Source organism: Canis aureus, chromosome 11 (genome assembly GCF_053574225.1).
Source record: "Canis aureus isolate CA01 chromosome 11, VMU_Caureus_v.1.0, whole genome shotgun sequence".
NCBI classification, from domain to species: Eukaryota; Metazoa; Chordata; class Mammalia; order Carnivora; family Canidae; genus Canis; species Canis aureus.
In genome coordinates this window covers 34,591,613-34,611,988 of record NC_135621.1, presented here as the reverse complement: position 1 = coordinate 34,611,988, position 20,376 = coordinate 34,591,613, and the positions used below count along the sequence as shown (strand labels likewise).

Sequence of the window (20,376 nt, the reverse complement as noted above, 5' to 3'; positions counted from 1 at the left end):
TTATTTTTTTTGAGCCTATTCTGTTTGTTTTTGCTTTTTAAAAAACTTATACAAACTCTTCATATATTAAAAAAAAAAACACAATCGTCTCTCTAAGTCACTTTCAGTTTTTTATGGTATATTCCAGAATTACCAAAGTGCTTACATTTTTTATTGTGGTAAGGTATAAACTTTACCACTGTAACCATTTTAAGTATAAAATCCAGTGGTAGTAAGTAAATTCATAATGTTGTACAACCTCTACCACTATTTCCAGAACTTTTTCATTACCCCAAACACAAACTCCTTTCACATTAAACAATTACTCCCCAATCCTTCCTCCTCTCAGCCCCTGGTAATTTCTTTTCTACTTTCTGTCTCTAGGAATTTGCCTATTCCTGGTACTTCACATAAATGGTATCAAACAGTATTTGTCCTGTTGCATTTGGTTTATGTCTTGCAATTGGCATAACATCTTCAAGGTTCATACACAGTAGAGCATGTGTCAGAACAGAGTGGTTAATTTTTAGTGGTCAAGGGTCACGGAGGTTTTCCTTTCCTGGATGATTTCTACTGCTTATATGTATGTGATCAGATAAAAATTCACCCATATGTCCTTCTATATTTTTGATTTTAAAAAGTGAGCTCCTTTAATTCACTTGACATTTCTGGTGTGAGCTGAAAGTCTAAACAGATTATCAAAAGGTTAGTTTGTCTCTAAGCACTGTTTTTGAACAATCTTTCCTTTCTTCACCATCTGTGAGGCCTCCTTAACCCCATAGCCTGGGATTCTACCTGCCTCTACCCTCTCGCCCCCAGCTATCCTACAAGTCCCTGAATGAGCCCCGAGGCTAATTTCTTTGCTGCGCACTTGGCTACCTCTGCCACACCTTGTAAAACCACCTCTGGGTCAACGCACTCTTGCACATCCCCAACCAACAATGTCAAATCTCCTCAGCTCGGACCTCCAGCTTCCTCCGCCCTTTCCTACAGCTATACCTTTCAGTATGCCGGGTAATCCCTGCCGCTGTGCTGATCCCAACCTCCCTGCCCTGAAATCTCCAGAGCCCTTCTTTCTCAGACTCACTCCTTCAGCTCAATGGCTCTTCTCACTCCACTTCCACTAAACACCTTCCACTCCAGCTAAAACCCTATTTTCTCTTACCCTCAGTTAATTCTTGCAGATCTTTCTTTCCACTTCCTCTCCTCCTATTATATAGATCGCAGTAAAAACCTTCTATGAGATTAGAGCCGATGAGTCCTGTTCGTTCCTCTTTTGACCTCTGCAGCTTTCAGCAGGGTTGACTACTTTCTCCATGAAATTCTCTCACCTGATTTCCAGGACTTCCCCCTCTCTCAGCTTTCCTCCCCCTCCTTGCTACACTCTGACTTCCCTTTATCTCTCTCCTCTGCAGGCTCATCTTCAAGGCTTGATTCTAGACCTTCTCTTCTTCTTACCTTCCAGTTTCTCCTCAGAGATCCTGTCCTCATCCAGGGCTTCAGTTAATCACTTGGGCTTCTCTCCAACTTCTTCTCAAAATGTGATCTTGTCACCTCCCTGCAATAAACTTTTCAATGGCACTTTAGGATAAAGACATAAAACAAAATAAAAATGTCTTTACACCATGGTCTAAATGGCCTTTCTGTCTCGGTTCTGTTACCATCCAAATCTGTGCTTGCTCGCCTCATCCCCAACCCCACAGCCACCCAGTTCTTTCCAGTCCCTGGTACTGTACCGGTTCCTACCACCGGGGCTTTGAAGGCTTTGCCCATGCCCAAAGTGCCCCTGCCTAACTCCTAGGTCTGAGTGTCACTTTCTCAGGGAAACTTCCATCATAAATGGATGAAGCCTCCAGTCCCCATTATAGGCTTTGATGGCACCACAGACCTCTCCTTGTGCCACTGTCATAGCTGCAGCTGTTCATGTGTTTTTCTCTCACCCTCCATGAGGGCCATGTTCCAATGAATTGCTTCCCTACCCTTCACTTCATTGGCATTGCTGACTCTAGGGGGGCATTCCTGGACAGGAGGACCTCATGTGTGCTCTCACACAGCACCCTCTTGACCCTACTGTAGTAGTGAAACTCCTGTAAAGTTCTTAATCCATTCAACCAGTGGTTTTCCTTTTTTTTTAAGCTCATGCTGTGTTGTCAGTCATTACATTACATTTGTCAGGTCTTCTGCCAAAATGTTTCTTCATATCTTTGGATCACAGACCCATTAGAGAACCTGGTAAGAGCCAGACTCTTCCCAAAAAGGGGCGGGGGGAAGACCTATACTCACATCTTGCAAAAGATTTTACCAGGATTCATGGGCACCCTGCAGCCCAGCTATAAACAACCTGCACTAGATTGCAAGCACTGGGAGGGCAGGGTCTGAGTGCTGTTTGTCTCTCTCTTGTTCCCAGCAAAGAACTTGGCCCACAGAGGAACAAAATCAGTTATTTGACAGCTGAGACTGAATGCACAAACCCACTCCATGAGGCAATCTAATATGGTATGTAAAACTGTGGTCTGCCAGAGCTTAATTCCTGGTCATTGGTTGTGTTGGGACTTGGGAAAAAGTCACATCACCTCTCTGTGCCTCAGTGTCAGAAAATGGGGACACTATATACTGAGTGACTGTGAAGACTAAGTTAATACCATAAACCACTTACAGAGCATTTGGAAACGTTATTAAACCACCACAGCCCATTTTAAAGATGAGGAAACAGAGTATAGTAACCTTCCCAAGGCTGCTCAGCTAATAAAGGGCAGACCTTGGATTCAAACCCAACAACTTGGCTCCAGAGTACAGCTCTTAGCCTGTGCCCTACACAGTAATGCTCTTAGCAAATGTTAACTCATAACATGGTCTATCCCCAGGTACTTCATGTTTCTTAAGCATTCTTGAGGAGTTAAGTTCAATTCTGGAATGTGTGCAATTTTCATACTTAATACAGTTCGCTCCACAACATCAGTAATAATTAAGTTCTACTCTTATAACCTGTATGATCTGCTGACAGTTCCAAATTAACCCCAATATTTGTTAGGAAGTAAAAATGAGAACCGAAGGAAGAGAATCTCCGGGAATGAGCGAAAGCCACACATCCATCGTGTGGGGCCTGCGCTTTTCCAGAGGAGCTTCTGACTTGCGGCGCCTGGGCATCCACCGCCAAGCAGCCCGAGCGCGCTGAGCGGCTGGCGGGGGGCGGGGGGGGGGGTCCGGTTCCGCGGTGCGCGGCCCCCGACCCACGCCTGTCAGCCGGGGCGTGGCTAAGGCTCAACCCCGGGGGCGGAGAAAGGTGTGCGACTCACCTGTCCACTCCATGCAAGACGCAGTGAGTCCCGGGTCCCTCCGTCCTTCCTCCCTCCCCCCGCAGAGATTTCCCGTAGCCTGCAGTCTTCCCGAGGCCTGGGAACAGGGGGCAGGGGCCCGAGACTAGGGTCCCGAGAACGCCGCGAACTCCCCTCAGCACCGCCGTCCCGGCCACCTGCCCCTCTACCCGCAGCCAATCGGAGCCCGAGGGCGTAACCGCAGTCCCAACACAGCCAATCAAGGTGCGGGACACGGGCTACGTGACCCTCACGCAAGGCGTGCCTACGCGGCGGGGGCGGGGCTGCGCGGCGGGGGCGGGGCTGCGCGGCGGGGGCGGGGCTGCGCGGCGGGGGCGGGGCTGCGCGGCGGGGGCGGGGCTGCGCGGCGGGGGCCGGCCGGCGTGGGAATCCGCCTTCTTGGGAACGCAGCCAGGTGCCAGCAGTTATTGCGCCTGGCATTTTCACACCCTTTTCCTGCCAGCAATTAGAAACCCGGGAGTGCGGTACCTTGGGGAATGTCACCAGCCCATAAGAAGAAACGTAAAAGTAACTCAGAAACCGCTGTACCTCTAAGTTATAGCCATTCAGAGTTCCAAAAATAATTTGATAGGTAAAGAACTAATTTACAAAAGAAATGTAGATCAAAAAACAAACCAAAAAAACCTCTTTGGAACATATCTAGTCTTCCTGCTACCTCTCCCACCCGCCCCCAGTAGTGAGCGACTGTGTCTAACTCGTCTTTAAAAGCCTCCCTCAAAAAAAAAAAAAGAAAAGAAAAGAAAAAGAGAAAAAAAGCCTGCCACTTTGACCTAAATACTTGCCTTTTCTGATGAACTGCCCAGTGGCTTACATTCTAATTATTACCTGTGATGCTAACCTCATAAACTAATCTCTCCTTAAAGCCAGTCTCAATGTCTATCCCATTTATTTTCACATTTATCTATCAATCAACAAATCTTTATGGTATGCCTATTAAGTTCCAAGCATGTGAAACAGCTATGAGAAGACAAGACAAGAGGGAATAAAGTACATTCCCTGTCCTGATGAAGTTTACACGTAGAACAGTGGAGGACAAAGACATTCACAACCCATAACATTAATCCCAACAAGGTCAATTTCATTTCCAAAGACAGGGTGCCCCCACCCTGCCTAGTTGTCCTATAATCCTGTGTAGAGTTGGAGTGAGAAAACTGTGATTTTTCCTAGACTGGAGATCTCTCCCTTCATGTTTCACAGCACACCGTGCACAACTCTAACGTGGCCTGAACATACACCACTATAATTCTTCCAGACTGCCCTCTCATTTTGTGAACTCCTTGTGGATAATTATGAATTTATTTTCCTATGAACAGTATGTGACACATTATAGGAACCCAGTAATTGCTAACTGGAGTCTAGCCTTAATATAGTTTGTGCTCAGTAGGCTTTTTGAGAGGGACTGACATTTGTATTTTAATTACACAAAGTAGCAGCAAGAATTCTAGCTCCTTATCTCAAGATCAATTTTGATCTCCAGGACATTCTAGAATTAAATGAGTAGCTAATGTATGTGAGATCAGGGGGTGGTCTAGTAATCCTTCTCCTTCTGAGTTATCCTTATATAAAAATCCTATTAATTCATGGCTTTATTGAACATTTTTCTCCTGCAATACAAGGATCTGGGGTCTAGATAAACCAAAATGTTTCACTGCATTTAGTGTTTTTTTTTTTTTAATTTTGTATTTATTTATGATAGTCACACACACACAGAGAGAGAGAGAGAGAGAGAGAGAGAGGCAGAGACAGAAGCAGAGGGAGAAGCAGGCTCCATGCACCGGGAGCCCGACATGGGACTCGATCCTGGGTCTCCAGGATCGCGCCCTGGGCCAAAGGCAGGCGCTAAACCGCTGCGCCACCCAGGGATCCCTTTCACTGCATTTAGTAAAAGGGAATTAGAGTAGGATACAGAGAAGAGAAGGAAATTAAGGAGTGTAAACTCAAGCACCTTAGAAGTACATGCTGCAATCACTGATCAGGAAGACGGGAGCAAACATGCACACTAGGCGCTGGCAGTTTAGCTTGTACCAGGGCTCCACATAATTGTGTTAAGAAATGGCAATACATATGACCCTGTGCATTGTGATCAAACTGAAATTGACCAAGTCAGCAATGTCAACTGTATTAAATAAATGCTACCTAAAATTTTTTCCATTCCAAGGATTCAGTGAATTTCTAGGACGCATGCAATCAGGGGAAAAAAAGCCCACTTGAATGGAGAAATGGAGGAAAGAAGCCAATATTATGGATATTACCTATAAGAATATTATAAACATGTTTGAAATTGTGGGCAGATCCTGAAGTGTCTAGTACTTAAGAGGTGCATTAAAAATATACTATTAGGGGGATCCCTGGGTGGCACAGCGGTTTGGCGCCTGCCTTTAGCCCAGGGCGTGATCCTGGAGACCCGGGATCGAATCCCACGTCGGGCTCCCGGCATGGAGCCTGCTTCTCCCTCTGCCTGTGTCTCTGCCTCTCTCTCTCTCTGTGTGTGTGACTATCATAAATAAATAAAAATTTATTAAAAAAAAAATATATATACTATTAGGGATCCCTGGGTGGCGCAGCGGTTTGGCGCCTGCCTTTGGCCCAGGGCGCGATCCTGGAGACCCGGGATCGAATCCCACATCAGGCTCCCGGTGCATGGAGCCTGCTTCTCCCTCTGCCTGTGTCTCTGCCGCGCTCTCTCTCTCTCTGTGACTATCATAAAAAAAAAAATTAAAAAAAAATATACTATTATTAGTCTTTTATATCCCAGGTTTATGAATTTATTTCAACTGAATGTAAAAACATAAAAACTTTGCAAAGGTTCTTTCAAAAGTTCATTTTCCTCAACTCAATTTTTCCAAGTTGCCAGAACAGAACAGGTTTTGTTAACAAGATTTCAAGATATATTTCCTGAATGAATACAAGTTCTTAAATCCCTCAACCACTAGCAGGGTTTTCAGAACACTAACCCTTCTTGCTTAGGGGAAAACACTATTCAAACACTTGCTCTACTGGAATACACTGATACCTGTCTTTCCCTTTCAGTGATTCTTTTTAGTTACAATTTAAACAAACTGAAAAAGCTTTCCAAAACCCTCCTAAAAAACAAAATCCCCTTACATTTAAAAGTAAAATATAAGTGTCAATGCTGAAACAATGTTCTTTTACTTAAATATTTATTCATATTAAAACTGAATCTTTTAGGGGGGTACCCGGGTGGCTCAGTCTGTTAAGCATCTGACTCTTGATCTCTGCTCAGGTCTTGATCTCAGGCTTATGAGTTCAAGCCCAGTGTTGTGGAGCCTACTTAAAAAGAACAAAACAAAACAAAACAAAAAACAAAACAAAAAACGACACCGAATCTTTTATTCCCTTGGATGATGGCAAATCCCAGGTCTATGAATTTCTCAATGCTGTACAGTACAATCAAGTCCAAAGAGTAGTTTGTTAAATACAAGCCATCATGAAAAACCATTAAAATATCACTCTTTATTAACAGTGGTGAAAGAAAGGCATATTTTTTTCTTTTCTCAGTAATGAAACTTATTAATCAGTATTATCAATCAGTATTAATTCATTACTCAGGATGCTTTTTAAAATGCATATCATATAAAAATATAGATTACTGTTTTTGGATTTTATTTATTTTTTGTTTTTTTTGTTTTTGGATTTTAGACTCAAATTATTCTTAAGTTATCTTCAAGTACAATTATCACACTGAACATCTATCACAACTAAAGACTGGGAAAATAAAAAGCCACAATTCCAAAAGGCAAAAACTAGCCTACAATAGACAGGAATTGGATAATAATAGTAATGAAAATAACAAAGGCCAACCACAGCTGCAGCTTACAGTAAGGCAGACTATATACACACTGCACAATCTAAGGAGCTATACAACACAGAGCAGGCCTGCAGCTAATGCCTATGGACCATCCTGCCACATGCCACATGCCAGGTGCTCTTATGAACATTTCATATGTAGGCACAGAAAGTTAATAAGTTAATAACTTGCCCAAGATCTCAAAGCGAGGGATGCCTGGGTGGCTCAGCAGTTGAGCGTCTGCCTTCAGCTCAGGTTGTCATCCCGGGGTCCGGGGGTGGAGTCCCACATTGGGCTCCCTGAGAGGAGCCTGCATCTCTGCCTCTCTATGTCTCTCATGAATAAATAAATAAAATCTTTTTTTTAAAAAAAGTGTCAAAGCTAATGAGTAGCAGAGCCAAGCCTTGGACTCCAGAGCCCACATTATTAACTGTTATGACTAAATCATGGTTACAAGCCCCATTGCCTGAAATAACCTCTTTGATTTTAAATCTTTCTTCCAGATAGGTATTTTTTAAAGTATAAAGCATTTGGAAGATAGTAATCTTATTTGGAATAATTTTGAAAAATACTATACTACTAAATAAAAGGGAGCTGTTCCTTCATCCAGAATGGTTACATGTGGTTTATAGACCCTCTAGTTTGTAATCACATCTCATGTAACAACGCTCTCCCACTTACCTAAAACAAAAACAAAAAAGAAGAAAAGAAAAAACAACCACCACCAAGTACACAAGATTCCATATATGCATATACTTTAATAACAAGGTCACTTAGCTGTAAATGAACAAAGGGAGACAGGGAGAACTTAACACATGATACTTCCACAGATTTGGGTCAAAACAGGCATACATGAAGCTTTAAAACATATATTGTCTGTGTTAACAGAGGCTCTAACTACCAATTTTGACTGCACACATTTTCTAAAACATTATTATCAAAGTGTAAAGTTAGATCAAACAATGATGTCAAGAAAATTTTGTCCTAAAATTTTAACAAAGTCTTTTAAGAAAATCTAAAAACCTCCTTATTTTCCCACATTGACTCTCAAAACTTTTTATATCAGAATATCAGTTTGTCACTGTAACTTTTACCATACATGAAAAATTATCAAAAATATATTGATGGGTCTATACTAATTGTGACTATTTATATTTACATTAAGCAAATTTTTTACCAAGTTCTTTATATACAAATTACCATTTGTCCTATGCGAAATTCATTAAAAAGTTTAAAACTACAGAAATGTCATTAGAAACAATGCATTTCAAAATGTAACTGCTTTCCATCAATGAAGAACATTTTAAATAATTTAACTAAAATAAGTACTGAACTCCCCACCAATTTCAGCTGCAACAGTATTCCTCCTGAATGTTTTCTGTGATTTAAGGGGGAAAAAAAAACTGGGTAAAGTTTGATTGCAAGGAATTAAATGATAAAAATTTGTTGAGTGTTTACTGATCTTATCTTCGAGAAATTTACAGTCTAATTAGAATTGATACTAAAAAAACAGCAATTTTTTTAAACTTACTTTTTATTATTGCTGTTCATATATATATTATTACTGAAGTATAACTAACATACAATATTATATTAAGTTTCAGGTGTACATCATATTGATTCAACAATTCCATACATAACTCAATGTTCACCATGATAAATATAGTTAGCAATAATTTTAAAAATGCAAACAGTTTAAGATAACTGAAGAAATAAGTCTTTAAAAACTGGCAAATATACTGCTATAGATGCTTTTCATATAAATTTAAATCATAAATAATATTCCACATGAATATAGCCATGGCTTTTTTATACCTCTAAGAAAAAGGACAATATCTTAAAAAATTAAACTATTCTTGAACTGGAAAGAATTTAGATTTCAGCAGTATCACAATAGGAAAAAGAAACAAATATTTAAGAGACAAAGATTTGGGAAAAAGTTCATAAAAGAATTATATTAATACCACTAAAATAAAAAGTCACTAATTGTTTTAAATTTATGGTCACATAGTAAGGAAATGAAAAAGATATCTTTTTCTGAGAAATCACTTAAGCACAATATCAAAACTTTTCCAAATTTAAAGATCATCAATTAAGATGACCATAAAATCTAGTGCAACAATTTGAAAAGTAGAGATGCACTTCTCTTTTCTAAGAATTAAATGATTTTATAATAATCACTGAAAAATGTATGCCTCAGTCTCTCTAGTTTGAAAAAAATGATTAGCTCCATTTTGGAAATTGTCTTAATTTATGTTGATTACACACTAAAACAAGAAATCGAGCTCTAAAATATTTACCTAATTAGTGCTCTGTCGCTGGACTTTAGGACCGATAGTCTGTGTGTCCTCTTCCTCACTAGGACGTTTCCCACTGCTGAGACCAGTGCCCATGGAGCTTCTTCCTATATATTTAAAAAATGTATATTTAAGATAGGAAAGGTACAAAGAACAGTATGCTCAAATGCTTCATTCTTACCTTGCTTTAATAGGTGAGTTTGCTGACTGTCTCCATGAGCATAGTGTAAAATACCACTCCCTTGAGAGCAACCTGTTAGTATTTAAAACACAGTAAAATTACTTAAATTCCAAGTCATATGTATTAAGACTACAAATTCATTTTTAAAAAATTGTATTAAGGGCATTTATGCTTTTTAGGACTAAACCTCAATCCTTCACAGGAACCAAAATCACACGCCCAAATTAGGAAAATTTAAACTTAGGATCATAGAAATGTTGACTTTTGGTTCAAAGGCAGTATCACTAAAAATCTTTGTCTAAAAAACATTTCTTTACTGAATGACAATTAGACACTTGACCATGGAAGCAAAATATAGGGCAACAGTGAGATATATATCCTTTCACTTCTTGTCCCTCGATTCCACATTCAGTGCCTGGCCAAAACATATGTCCTTGGAGATAAGTGAATAGGGTCTGCCAGATGAGAATTAAACAATTCAAAGCACACAAGGAGGAGGAAACACAATGTGGCAGTTACCTAGCCTAAGGAATTATATTAATCTTTCTAAAAAGAAATAATGTTATAGGAGAATGGGTTGACACAGATGGTAGGTGCTAGAGAAACATTTTTGTCAGTGTGTCTATATTATGGACAAATATGCACATTCTACCCACTAAGAAAAGTCACCTCATGGTTTGAACAAGGCAATCTACTTAATTTCATGCTCAAGTTCCTCTGGATAAAGGATTCAGCTTTTCAGGTACTCCAAATTGGGAAAGTGCATGCCCTGATCCAGGATGAGGTCTTTTACCACTGGAAAGGGATACCTCCATCATAAATAATTAGTATTCCCTGTTGATATTTTAAATCACGTGGTTTGTTTGTTTGTTTGTTTGTTTGTTTGTGGGGGAGGGGCAGAGGGAGAGAGAGAATCTTTTAAGCAGGCTCCATAACCAGGGTGGAGCAGATGTGGGGTTTGATCTAACTACCTTGAGATCATGACCTGAGCCAAATCAAGAGTCAGATGCTTAAGGTCACCTCTAATTATACTAAAAACACTCAGTTCTTGGACTTGTAAGGTTGAAGGTCAGATTCTGGACTACAGCAAATTCACCACTGAATGGTGCTACTCCTGGTTTTATCATCAGACTTACCCTAATAGTGATACTTGCTGCCTTGCATTATTGTACAAGATTATTTAAAACTTCACATAACAGGGACACCTGGCTGGCTCAGCAGTTAAAGTGCCTGCCTTCAGCCCAGGGCGTGATCCTGGAGTCCCAGGATCGAGTCCCACGTCGGGCTCCCTGCATGGAGCCTGCTTCTCCCTCTGCCTGTGTCTCTGCCTCTCTCTCTCTCTGTTCTCTCATGAATAAATAAATAAAAATCTTTAAAAAAAATTAAAAACTTCACATAACAATGTGAATGTACTTAATTCCACTGAATTGTACATTTAAAATGGTTAAATGCTAAGTTTCATATTGCATATATTTTGCAATCACGGAAACTTCAACAGGGGTGCCTGGGTAGCTAAGTAGGTTGAGCACTGGACTCAGTTTCCGCTTGGGTCATGATCTCAGGATGGAGCCCTGAGTCAGGTTCCCCAATCAGCAGGGAGTCTGCTTGGGATTCTCTACCTCCTTCTCTCCCTCCCCCTGCTCTCTTTCTCTCTAAAATAAATAAATTTTTTAAAAAGATTTTATTTTTTTATTCATAAGACACACACACACACACACACACACACACACACACACACACACAGAGGCAGAAATGCAGGCAGAGGGAGAAGCAGGCTTCCTGCAGAGAGCCCGATGAGGGACTTGATCCCAGACCCTGGGATCACGACCTAAGCCAAAGGCAGAGGCTCAACCACTGAGCCACCAAAGCGTCCCATAAATAAATATTTTTTAAAAAAGAAAGGAAATCTCAACAAATACACCTTATACATTAGTCACACTTATACATTTGTCAAGTGCTCCTTTATGCTACAGATTATACCAGGTACTAGGGATACAAATATTACTAAGCTGGGGTGGAGGCTGCTATGGCATACAGTGGGGATACCAAGGAAAGAAAAGTCAATTTTACTGGAAGAATCACAGAGATAGGCTAAATCACGGACTAGTCACCTCATTTTCTCAACTTCATTAATTTTATTCCACTTCCAGTTCTAAGACAAATAAGAATAATCTCATAAACAAAAAATACTGAGTGAAAGCAGCCACATACAAAAAAGAATACAAACAGCAGGACTCTATAAAGTTCAAAAACAGGCAAAAAAAATTATAGTATTAATCAGGAGTGATTAGTTTTGAAGATGAAAGGCAAATTAATAAGCTCAATAAATACATTCAGAATTTCCTTAAGATAGCATTTTATTCTTTACAGAGCTAAATAATAAGTACTCAGAATCTTCCTGTGTCTCTAAATTCATGAATATCTCAACTGCCTATTACTTTCCCATAAAAATACAATAAATTATATTTTCACAAGAATAACAGTATAAGAGACAATGAGTAAAGATCTTTGCTAGACCAACTGGCTTATGACTAGCATAGCTACTTAGAAAAATCAGAAATCCCCATATTCATTATGTCTTCAAAGACACTGCAGTAGTTAAATTTCAAATGCCAAGATTATATAAGATGGGAATTTTAGAATGAAAACAACTTTAAAAAACCCATATTTGTTGTTTTTAAAAAAATCCCACATTTTCTAAGGGCAAAAAGTTCATATGATCATACTCCTCTTATGTTACACTGTCCGTAGCACCAAGGGTTTTTCACTCATAAAATTCTAACTTAAAGATATTGTGGAGGGAAAACTGCACAGAAAAGATATTCAAAGGAAATATACCAAAATTTTTATAGTAACTGTCTTTACTGAATGGAATTGTGGGTGATTTTTTTCTTCTTTTCTATTTTTCTGAATTTCCGAAATTATATATAGTGAATAGTTTTTTTTTATTTTAATTTAATTTAATTTTTTTCTAAAGATTTTATTTATTTATTCTTGAGAGACCGAGAGAGAGAGAGAGAGAGAGACTGGCAGAGACACAGGCAGAGGAAGAAGCAGGCTCCATGGAGGGAGCCCGATGTGGGACTCGATCCCTGGACTCCAGGATCACACCCTGGACCGAAGGCAGGCACTAAACCGCTGAGCCACCCAGGGATTCCCGTGAATAGTTTTTTTTAAAAGCAGTTCTGAGGTACAATTTACATAACATAAAATTCCTGTTTTAAGTATACAATTCAATAATTTTTAGTAACTTTACAGAGTTCTGTAATCATCAGGACAATCCAATTTTAGAACATTTTCATCCCAATTTGCATTCATTCTCATTCCTACCCCTATATCTAAATTAACCATTAACTTCCTTGGTTTATTTTGAAGATACACCTTTTCTAGATAGTTCATATAAATGGAATTGTGCAGTATGTGGTCTTTTATGTCTGGATTCTTTAACTTAATATTTTTGAGGTTTATCCATGTTGTAGTATGTACCAACATTTTATTCCTTCTTATTAATGAATATTCCATTGTGTGGATGCGCCATATTTTGACTATTATAAATAAAACTATCATAAACATTCTTCTGATTCTTACGTCTTTGTGTAGACATATATTTTCATTTTTTTTGAATAGATACTTAGGAATGGAATTTCTGGATTGTATGTTAAATTAATGTTTAGCTTGTAAGAAACTGCCAACCTGTTTCCCAAAGTGGCTGTACGATTTTACAGCCCATCTCTCAACAACATATGAGGGTTCCAGTCTCTTCACGTCCTCCACAACACTTTTTACGGTCTATCATGTTTTAGGCACTGGAGTGAGTTCAGGGTAACCAATTCACTCCAGTTTATCTGGGATTTTTCAAGTGTTAGCACTGCAAGTCCCAGGTCTCAGGAAGCCCCTCAATCCCAGGTAATCAGTGATAGTTGGTTACCCTAAGTGGGTATGAAATATCATCTCTTAGGGGTTTTAATTTGCATTTCCCTAATGACTAATAATGCTAATTACTATTTTTATTTTTTTTAAAGATTTATTCATTTTATTCAGCGAGAGAGAGAGACTGAGAGGCAGACACAAGCAGAGGGAGAAGCAGGCTCCATGCAGGGAGCCCGACATGGGACTTGATCCCAGGTCCCCAGGATCACACCCCAGGCTGCAGGCGGCGCCAAACCGCTGCGCCACTGGGGCTGCCCCGCTAATTACTATTTTTAATAGAAAAAAATTTTAAATAAAAACTAAAACATATTACTATCATAGATTGCGTTTTATCATAAGAACAACAATACTTCAAGTCATCTGTGTACAAGTCATAAAGAACCTTGCCCTTTGAGATACTGTAAAATAAAAGCCTACAAACAGGGTAAGTAGAGGGCATAAAGAAATATGCTACAGAAGTATCTAAATGTCCTTTCAAATGGAACAAAAACCAGAAGGGAGAGAAATGTTTAATCGCATAGTCCAAACCCTCAGGATCTTTCCATAATCACTCTCATTTCCAGGTCCACAATGCTCTCTCCTTCAGCTGCCTACCCAAATGCTACCCAACCCACCATCTTGCAAGAAAACTTCTGTAGTTCCTTAAGTGCTCAATGATCTTTTTTTTCCCCTATTGTATGTGGAAGCAGCATCTTACAATTTATAACTTTTTTCGCCTCATAGCACCTAATACAAAGTGTGTTACAGCCAACTATTTACATGATTAGAGTACTTCATGATTTATTAATCCTATTATATCATAAAATACATGTGTATTTGTAAAGCAAAATTATTTCAATTTAACTTCCTACCATAATTAGTTTTTATGGTTAATTCCAAATAATAAATACAGATTTGAGTGGAACAAGAGGCAGTCTGTACCATCACCACCCATTAGTTGGGCACCTGATGCCTGTTGCTTCCTACCCTTCTGTTACCTGCCTACTATTTATGTGCTTCACAGAACTTCTGTCCCTCAAATTCATGTATGGACAGAGGAAGCAAGCTGTGAAGTGAACAAGAGATCTGACAAAACTACTAAATTGATATCTTACTGAAGTTCAAATTGTAGGAGACTCTCAGAAGAACACTTCTGAAGTATACTGCCATCACTGACAACTACTAGACATTCCAGTAAAAAAATGCTTGATCTTATAAAAGTACATATGGCATTACATTTGCAGGGGAGGCCCAATAAGGACTTTAGGACTAGTCAGATCTGGATCTGAATTTTACTTACTGTGGAATCATAGTTAATTTACCTAACCTTTCTTGGCTTATTTCCACCACCACCTCCCAGGTTATTGTGACAATGTGGCAAAAATCCCCTTGTACTGTGCACAAAGTAGATAGTTAAAATGAATGTTTTGTTCCTTTCTCCTTAATCTAATTGTTAGAGAATAAATATATGCTCTCAAAAGGATGGAGTGTATTTCTGAATCAGAAAGGCTCAATTTTTAAAATAAGTTTTATTCTTAATATCAATTTTAAACGTGACCTTTTTGGAAAAAAAATAAGCATCCCTCAAATGCTGCCTTGTTTTTAATCAAATTAATTACCATGATGCTATTTTTGGTTAGAATCTTTGAAAACTGACACAATGATTCAAATTACCAATAAATACTGGCTTCTTGACGTTATTAATACACACATTAAGAATATATGTGGCAACCAAATATTTATCATATAGAAAACCACTATCAATCAGACTGTAAGGAAAAACTCGTGTGCAAAAAGACTAAAGACTATGCGTGTGTATGATAAATCTTTTGGCCATATTCACAGGACCACTGACCTTAACTAATAACCTTATACCTGATATGCACCTAACAAACTAAAAAATAATGAGCCTTCAGAAAATATAAGTTTCATTTTACCCTTAAAATTGCCCTCTTCATTCAGTTTGCAAGATCTTTACCTTGAGCTAAATTCTACTACACATAATGTTTTCCATCTCCCAAATATCACTAATGGAATGAGGGAGGGCGTGTGTGTGTGTGTGTGTGTGTGTGTGTGTCTGTACACATGTATGCAGAAAAAACATTACAGTGAGACTCAATAAAAATATATTTGATTATTAATCTCTTTATGTTAAGTATAGAAATTTCCTTTTCACTTACTTCCACTGCTGCTACAACCTGGAATATTTTCTCCAGGAGAATACCCCATGAGGCCTCCATTCCCATTAGGATTAGAAGGCACTGATGCAAGAAGACCTAAAGGGAAAAAAAACTCCTATTAAAATATGATCAAGATCAAATTCAAGGATAGGTACATAAACACCTGCCAAAGAAACAAACCAAAGGTAATTACTGACATACCCAGTCCTCTATATCGTGAAAGCTGCTGGTAGATCTGCTTCATCCTCTCAATATTCAAACGGCTTGCCTCAGCATGATTCACCATTGGTTTAGGATAATTAACTCCTATCAAACATTTGGCTACCTTTTGGATACCTTCTGGTGCATTCCAGGGATCATAGATATATTTTGCAGGGAAACCTCTTAGGACAGGCAAATAACGCCTTTTGGGAGAAGGAAGAAAAACTATTAATAAAATAAACTACAAGCAAATTATAACAAACTTATTATTAGCTATGAATGACCAAAATCAAGTCAATACCACTTAATGATTTGTTTACCCATCTCCTCATCTCTGCTGCCCATGATGAGTGGAAAAAAACCTTAAGTGTTGCTTTAACATGAAACATTCTTCCTGGATTAGTTATTCCAAACTGAGTAATAATCACCCTTGATTTACCTGATATAGTCTCCATTGGGATCTGTTCTCCTACCAAAACCAACAGGGCAATAGCAGTGAAAAAACTGTTGGAAAAAGGAACTACAAGACAGCCACATCCAACTTCCAGCATTTATGCTCCAATCTGCATCAAGCAATAATTCTTCAAATACCTTCAGAAGTAACAGTAACCAATTAGTTTGTACACATATAATTCTCAAAGCAAGCATTTTCCAGGACTCTGTAGATCAAAAGTCAAGGCAAAGAAAATCTAGCACAGAACTGTAAAATTGAACATTCCAATGTTAGCCTCCTTGTCAATGTTCTATTCTGTACTGAGTTATTTCAGGGAAAGAAAAATATCAGTAGTATAAGTGAATTTCTGAATAGAATTTATCTCTCTGGTCTTTGCAATGTTATTGGGAAGAGGATAAAATAATTACTCAAGCTACTGATTCAATTAAAAATGCAAGAAAAAAAGCAGTAAACACTTTCAAGAAAGCAAAGATGCTACCAAGTAAATAACTAACAAAAACTTAGAAGTTTGATATACTGGTCTACATACAGGGAGCACCCAAATATAAATGACCTTTAAAAATGCACTAGCGAAAAAAAAAAAATGCACTAGCAAAAAAGAAAAAAAAAAGGCACTAGCATTATAGAGTTTAAATTTGGAATTCCTTCAGCAAAAGGGAAACAGAATTAAAATGTCTTTTTATAAAGTCATTAAGTGTGTACTATATACATCTATCTACCTCATGTACAACTTTGTACTAAGAAATACAGGAGATGAAAAAAAAAAAAGAGGATCAGAAATGGTCCTTGTGGGATGCCTGGGAGGCTCAGCGGTTGAGCATCTGCCTTTGGCTCAGGGCATGATCCCAGGTCCGGGGATCGAGTCCCACATCAGGCTCCCTGCAAGGAGCCTGCTTCTCTCTCGGCCTAGATTTCTGCCTCTCTCTCTCTCTCATAAATAAATAAATCTTTAAAAAGAAAAAAGGTCCCTGGATAGGGAAAATCTAATCCTATTATGTATGACCACAGGTTGATGTCACAAAATGCAGTATGCTTCACTTTACATAATAGATCACTAAAAAGTATAATGTTAAAGTGAGGCAAAATGTTACATAATTTTTATAATATAAATTCATTACTTCTAAGAATTCTTGGGCAAATCCATTTTTGTAACAGAAATGATCACTTATAAATATTTCATCTAATGAGTCCAGTGTGTTAAACCTTATAGTTCCCTTGATGGCCAGGCTGGTTCAGTCTCTGAAATGACTTTAGGTTCATCAAACCAGTTTTCTGGGGGTGCCTGGGTGGCTCAGTCAGTAAAATGTCTGCCTTCAGCTCATATCATGACCCTAGGGTCCTAGAATGGAGCCCACATCACGCTTCCTGCTCAGCAGGGAGCCTGCTTCTTTCTCTCCCTTTGCCACTCCCCCTGTTTATAGTTTCTTGCATTCCCTCTCAAATAAATAAATCAAATCTTAAAAAAAAAAAAAAAAAACCAGTTTTCACCATTTTTCCTGTCTGAATACACCATTCTGCTCTCCAAGAGTATGCCTGTGTTAGGGAATTAAAATCTTTACCTGCTGAAAAAATTAGACTATAAATGAATCTAAATAATAGACAACTTCCAGGAATTGTCTTAATAAGGTATAGAGTCCTTCAAAATAAGACTGTGCTAACATTAGTTAGAAGAATACTCACCTTCATTCCTTCTTCCCAACTAATCCACAGGTCACCTCGGGTCAGGAAGCAAGCTACTGCATGTCTGGCTAAATGGTGAATCCAACCCTCCTGACGAAGCTGTGTCATGATGGCATCAATCCACGGAAAGCCTGTCCGGCCTTCTGCCCATTTTGCTAAAGCCTCGGGATTTTTATCCCAAGGAATCTGAACACAGATGGGGTTTCCTTCCATTTTATCAAAGCGTGGATTATTTGTTGCTGCTGTATAGAAAAATTCACGCCATAACAGTTGCCCATAAAGGGAAAGGGGAGGGGAACTATTCTTCTTCACCTAAGGTTAAAAAGCAAAGTATTATTATCAGCAATTTTTAAAGAAGTATTTTGAAAAATAAGCTTCAGTTTTAGACAATACCTTTTTGTAGAGATCTGTGAGTTTGAAGTAAAATAGTCGACATGACAAACAACCAAATCGGAGATAAGGACTGAGTCCAGTAGGGCTAGCGAGCAGGGAATTTGCATTCATTCGAGGTCTTTCAAAGTTTGCCACCCAAGCCTGAAAATACACAGAGAAAATTATGCTAACTAACTGCCTTTTCCATTTTAAAAGAGTGTTTAAAACAGACATATTTTTTAAAGGTTACACAGTTCTTGGAGATAAAATTTTATTTTCCCAGTCACAAACATGTTTTAATAACAAAACACAACAGAATAAATGTGAGCATTCTTCTGTTTCAGCCATCCTCGTGTAGCACATACTCATATGAAATAAATTATATTCAAATTCCTAACACCAAGCTGAGAGGACTTTCAACCTGTCTCCTTGACATTGAGGTAAAGGTGAAATAGAAGAATAGCTTCAAAGTTATGGTCATCAGATACCAGCTTACACAGAAAGAATAGAAGAGGTAGTACTGGTAGTAGATAAAGAGGAAATTGTCAGCAGAGGAGGAAAAAATATTCAAACAAAGAGATGGTTGTTAATTTTCAAACAATTAGGTTTATGCTATTTTAACTATTTTAATTCTTCTGTTTAACAGTCTATATATTGCTTTTAAAAAAGAGTGAATTTTTTTTTAAATGCCAGTTTGGAAATATAAGCATGATCTATAATTATACTTTTCTTTCCAAATGCCTTTCCAAACGTGTAAGTGCTTCAGTTTCTCCGCCTGGCCATACTGCAGAGGGCAAACCATCTGTATCAAAACCTAAAAAAAAAAAAAAAAGAAACAGAAAAAAGAAAAAATATTCTTCTAGAACTAAAATAATTTTTATTGAACCATAATAATTGGGAAAAACTACTTTGCAGAAAAATTATGACAGTAGCATAAAAATGAACTGAGGGCCCTGGATAGGTCCTCACATATAAGGATATAACATGGTCTCTATTCTTTTGGACAAACATCTTAAGGTGATAATAGATCATATTTATAAAACAAATAATGTACAGATTTATCACTTCTTTGCTTAAGAGTTTCTTTTAGACTTTTTTCTCCTTTCCCTTTTAAAGCAAAAACCTTATATGTTAAATTAGAAGTGAGATTTTCTGAGAGATTTATTAACTCTCAAACTTCATTTACACCTACCTAGTTCTTCCAGTGAAGGGACCCCATATTTCTCATCATGGTCATCAGACAGAGGAGTTGTGCACTTTTCTACTACTTCTGAAGTAATTGTCTCTACTGGTATCTCTAGTGGTTCCATTTTGCTGATGAGAGTCTGGAATCTTTTATATGTAAGAGGTGGTTGTCCACCATTGAGTTCGATGATCCTATTACAAAGTTAGTAAAATGCAAAAAAAACAAAAACAAAAACAAAAAACTTAGTAAAATGCAGTTAATATTAAAAAATGATAATATACTTTGTTGATAAGTTCTAAGAATGCTTAAGATCAGAAAACAAAGTTAATTACTTAAGACTTCCAGGAGGATATAAACTTCTTATATGACCAGGAAACTTATTAAAATATCTAAAAATTATTCTCATTTTCTAGACATCTGTTGTGTGTCAAAAATATACAGCATGCGAATAACAAAACCTTAAGACAAAGGGTATTATTAAGCACCTATGAGTGATGGCTAAATTAGCCTAAAGGCAATAACATAGAAGTTATATATATATATGAAAAGGTAAAAATATTACAACTCAGCTCAAAGAATCTCTTAATCATCAGTAAAAACTAAACCAGACCAATATTATACTGAAGGGCAATAAAGCAAGTATTACTAGGATTCTATAACTATAGAAATAATCAATTGCTACTTCCTGTTGTGCTCATCATGCCTTTGTTAAATTTGCCAGCATATATGTCTTATGAACATACTTTATATTTACTTCTGATCACTAAATGCCTCAATCAAGTCATACTAAAAAG

The 20,376-nt window shown here is 38.0% G+C and overlaps 1 protein-coding gene across 5 annotated transcripts in view; it reads right to left on the bottom strand.

Moving 5' to 3' along the window:
- CRY1 (cryptochrome circadian regulator 1) overlaps positions 1-20,376 on the bottom strand; it is a 113,249-nt gene that overhangs the window by 3,582 nt on the left and 89,291 nt on the right. Inside the window, exons 4-13 of one of the 5 annotated variants that reach the window (XM_077914757.1) lie at positions 19,589-19,773; positions 19,122-19,210; positions 18,418-18,558; positions 18,025-18,336; positions 16,330-16,481; positions 15,891-16,093; positions 15,690-15,785; positions 9,601-9,672; positions 9,423-9,526; positions 1,438-1,560 (exon numbers count right to left, since the gene is read on the bottom strand). In XM_077914757.1, the coding sequence (XP_077770883.1) occupies positions 9,423-9,526; positions 9,601-9,672; positions 15,690-15,785; positions 15,891-16,093; positions 16,330-16,481; positions 18,025-18,336; positions 18,418-18,558; positions 19,122-19,210; positions 19,589-19,773 (1,354 nt within the window). In that variant the 3' untranslated portion in view covers positions 1,438-1,560. Of the gene's footprint in view, positions 1-1,437; positions 1,561-7,860; positions 8,501-9,422; positions 9,527-9,600; positions 9,673-15,689; positions 15,786-15,890; positions 16,094-16,329; positions 16,482-18,024; positions 18,337-18,417; positions 18,559-19,121; positions 19,211-19,588; positions 19,774-20,376 lie in introns of those variants that run through there. The other 4 variants (XM_077914759.1, XM_077914760.1, XM_077914756.1 and 1 more) reach the window with 4 other exon arrangements.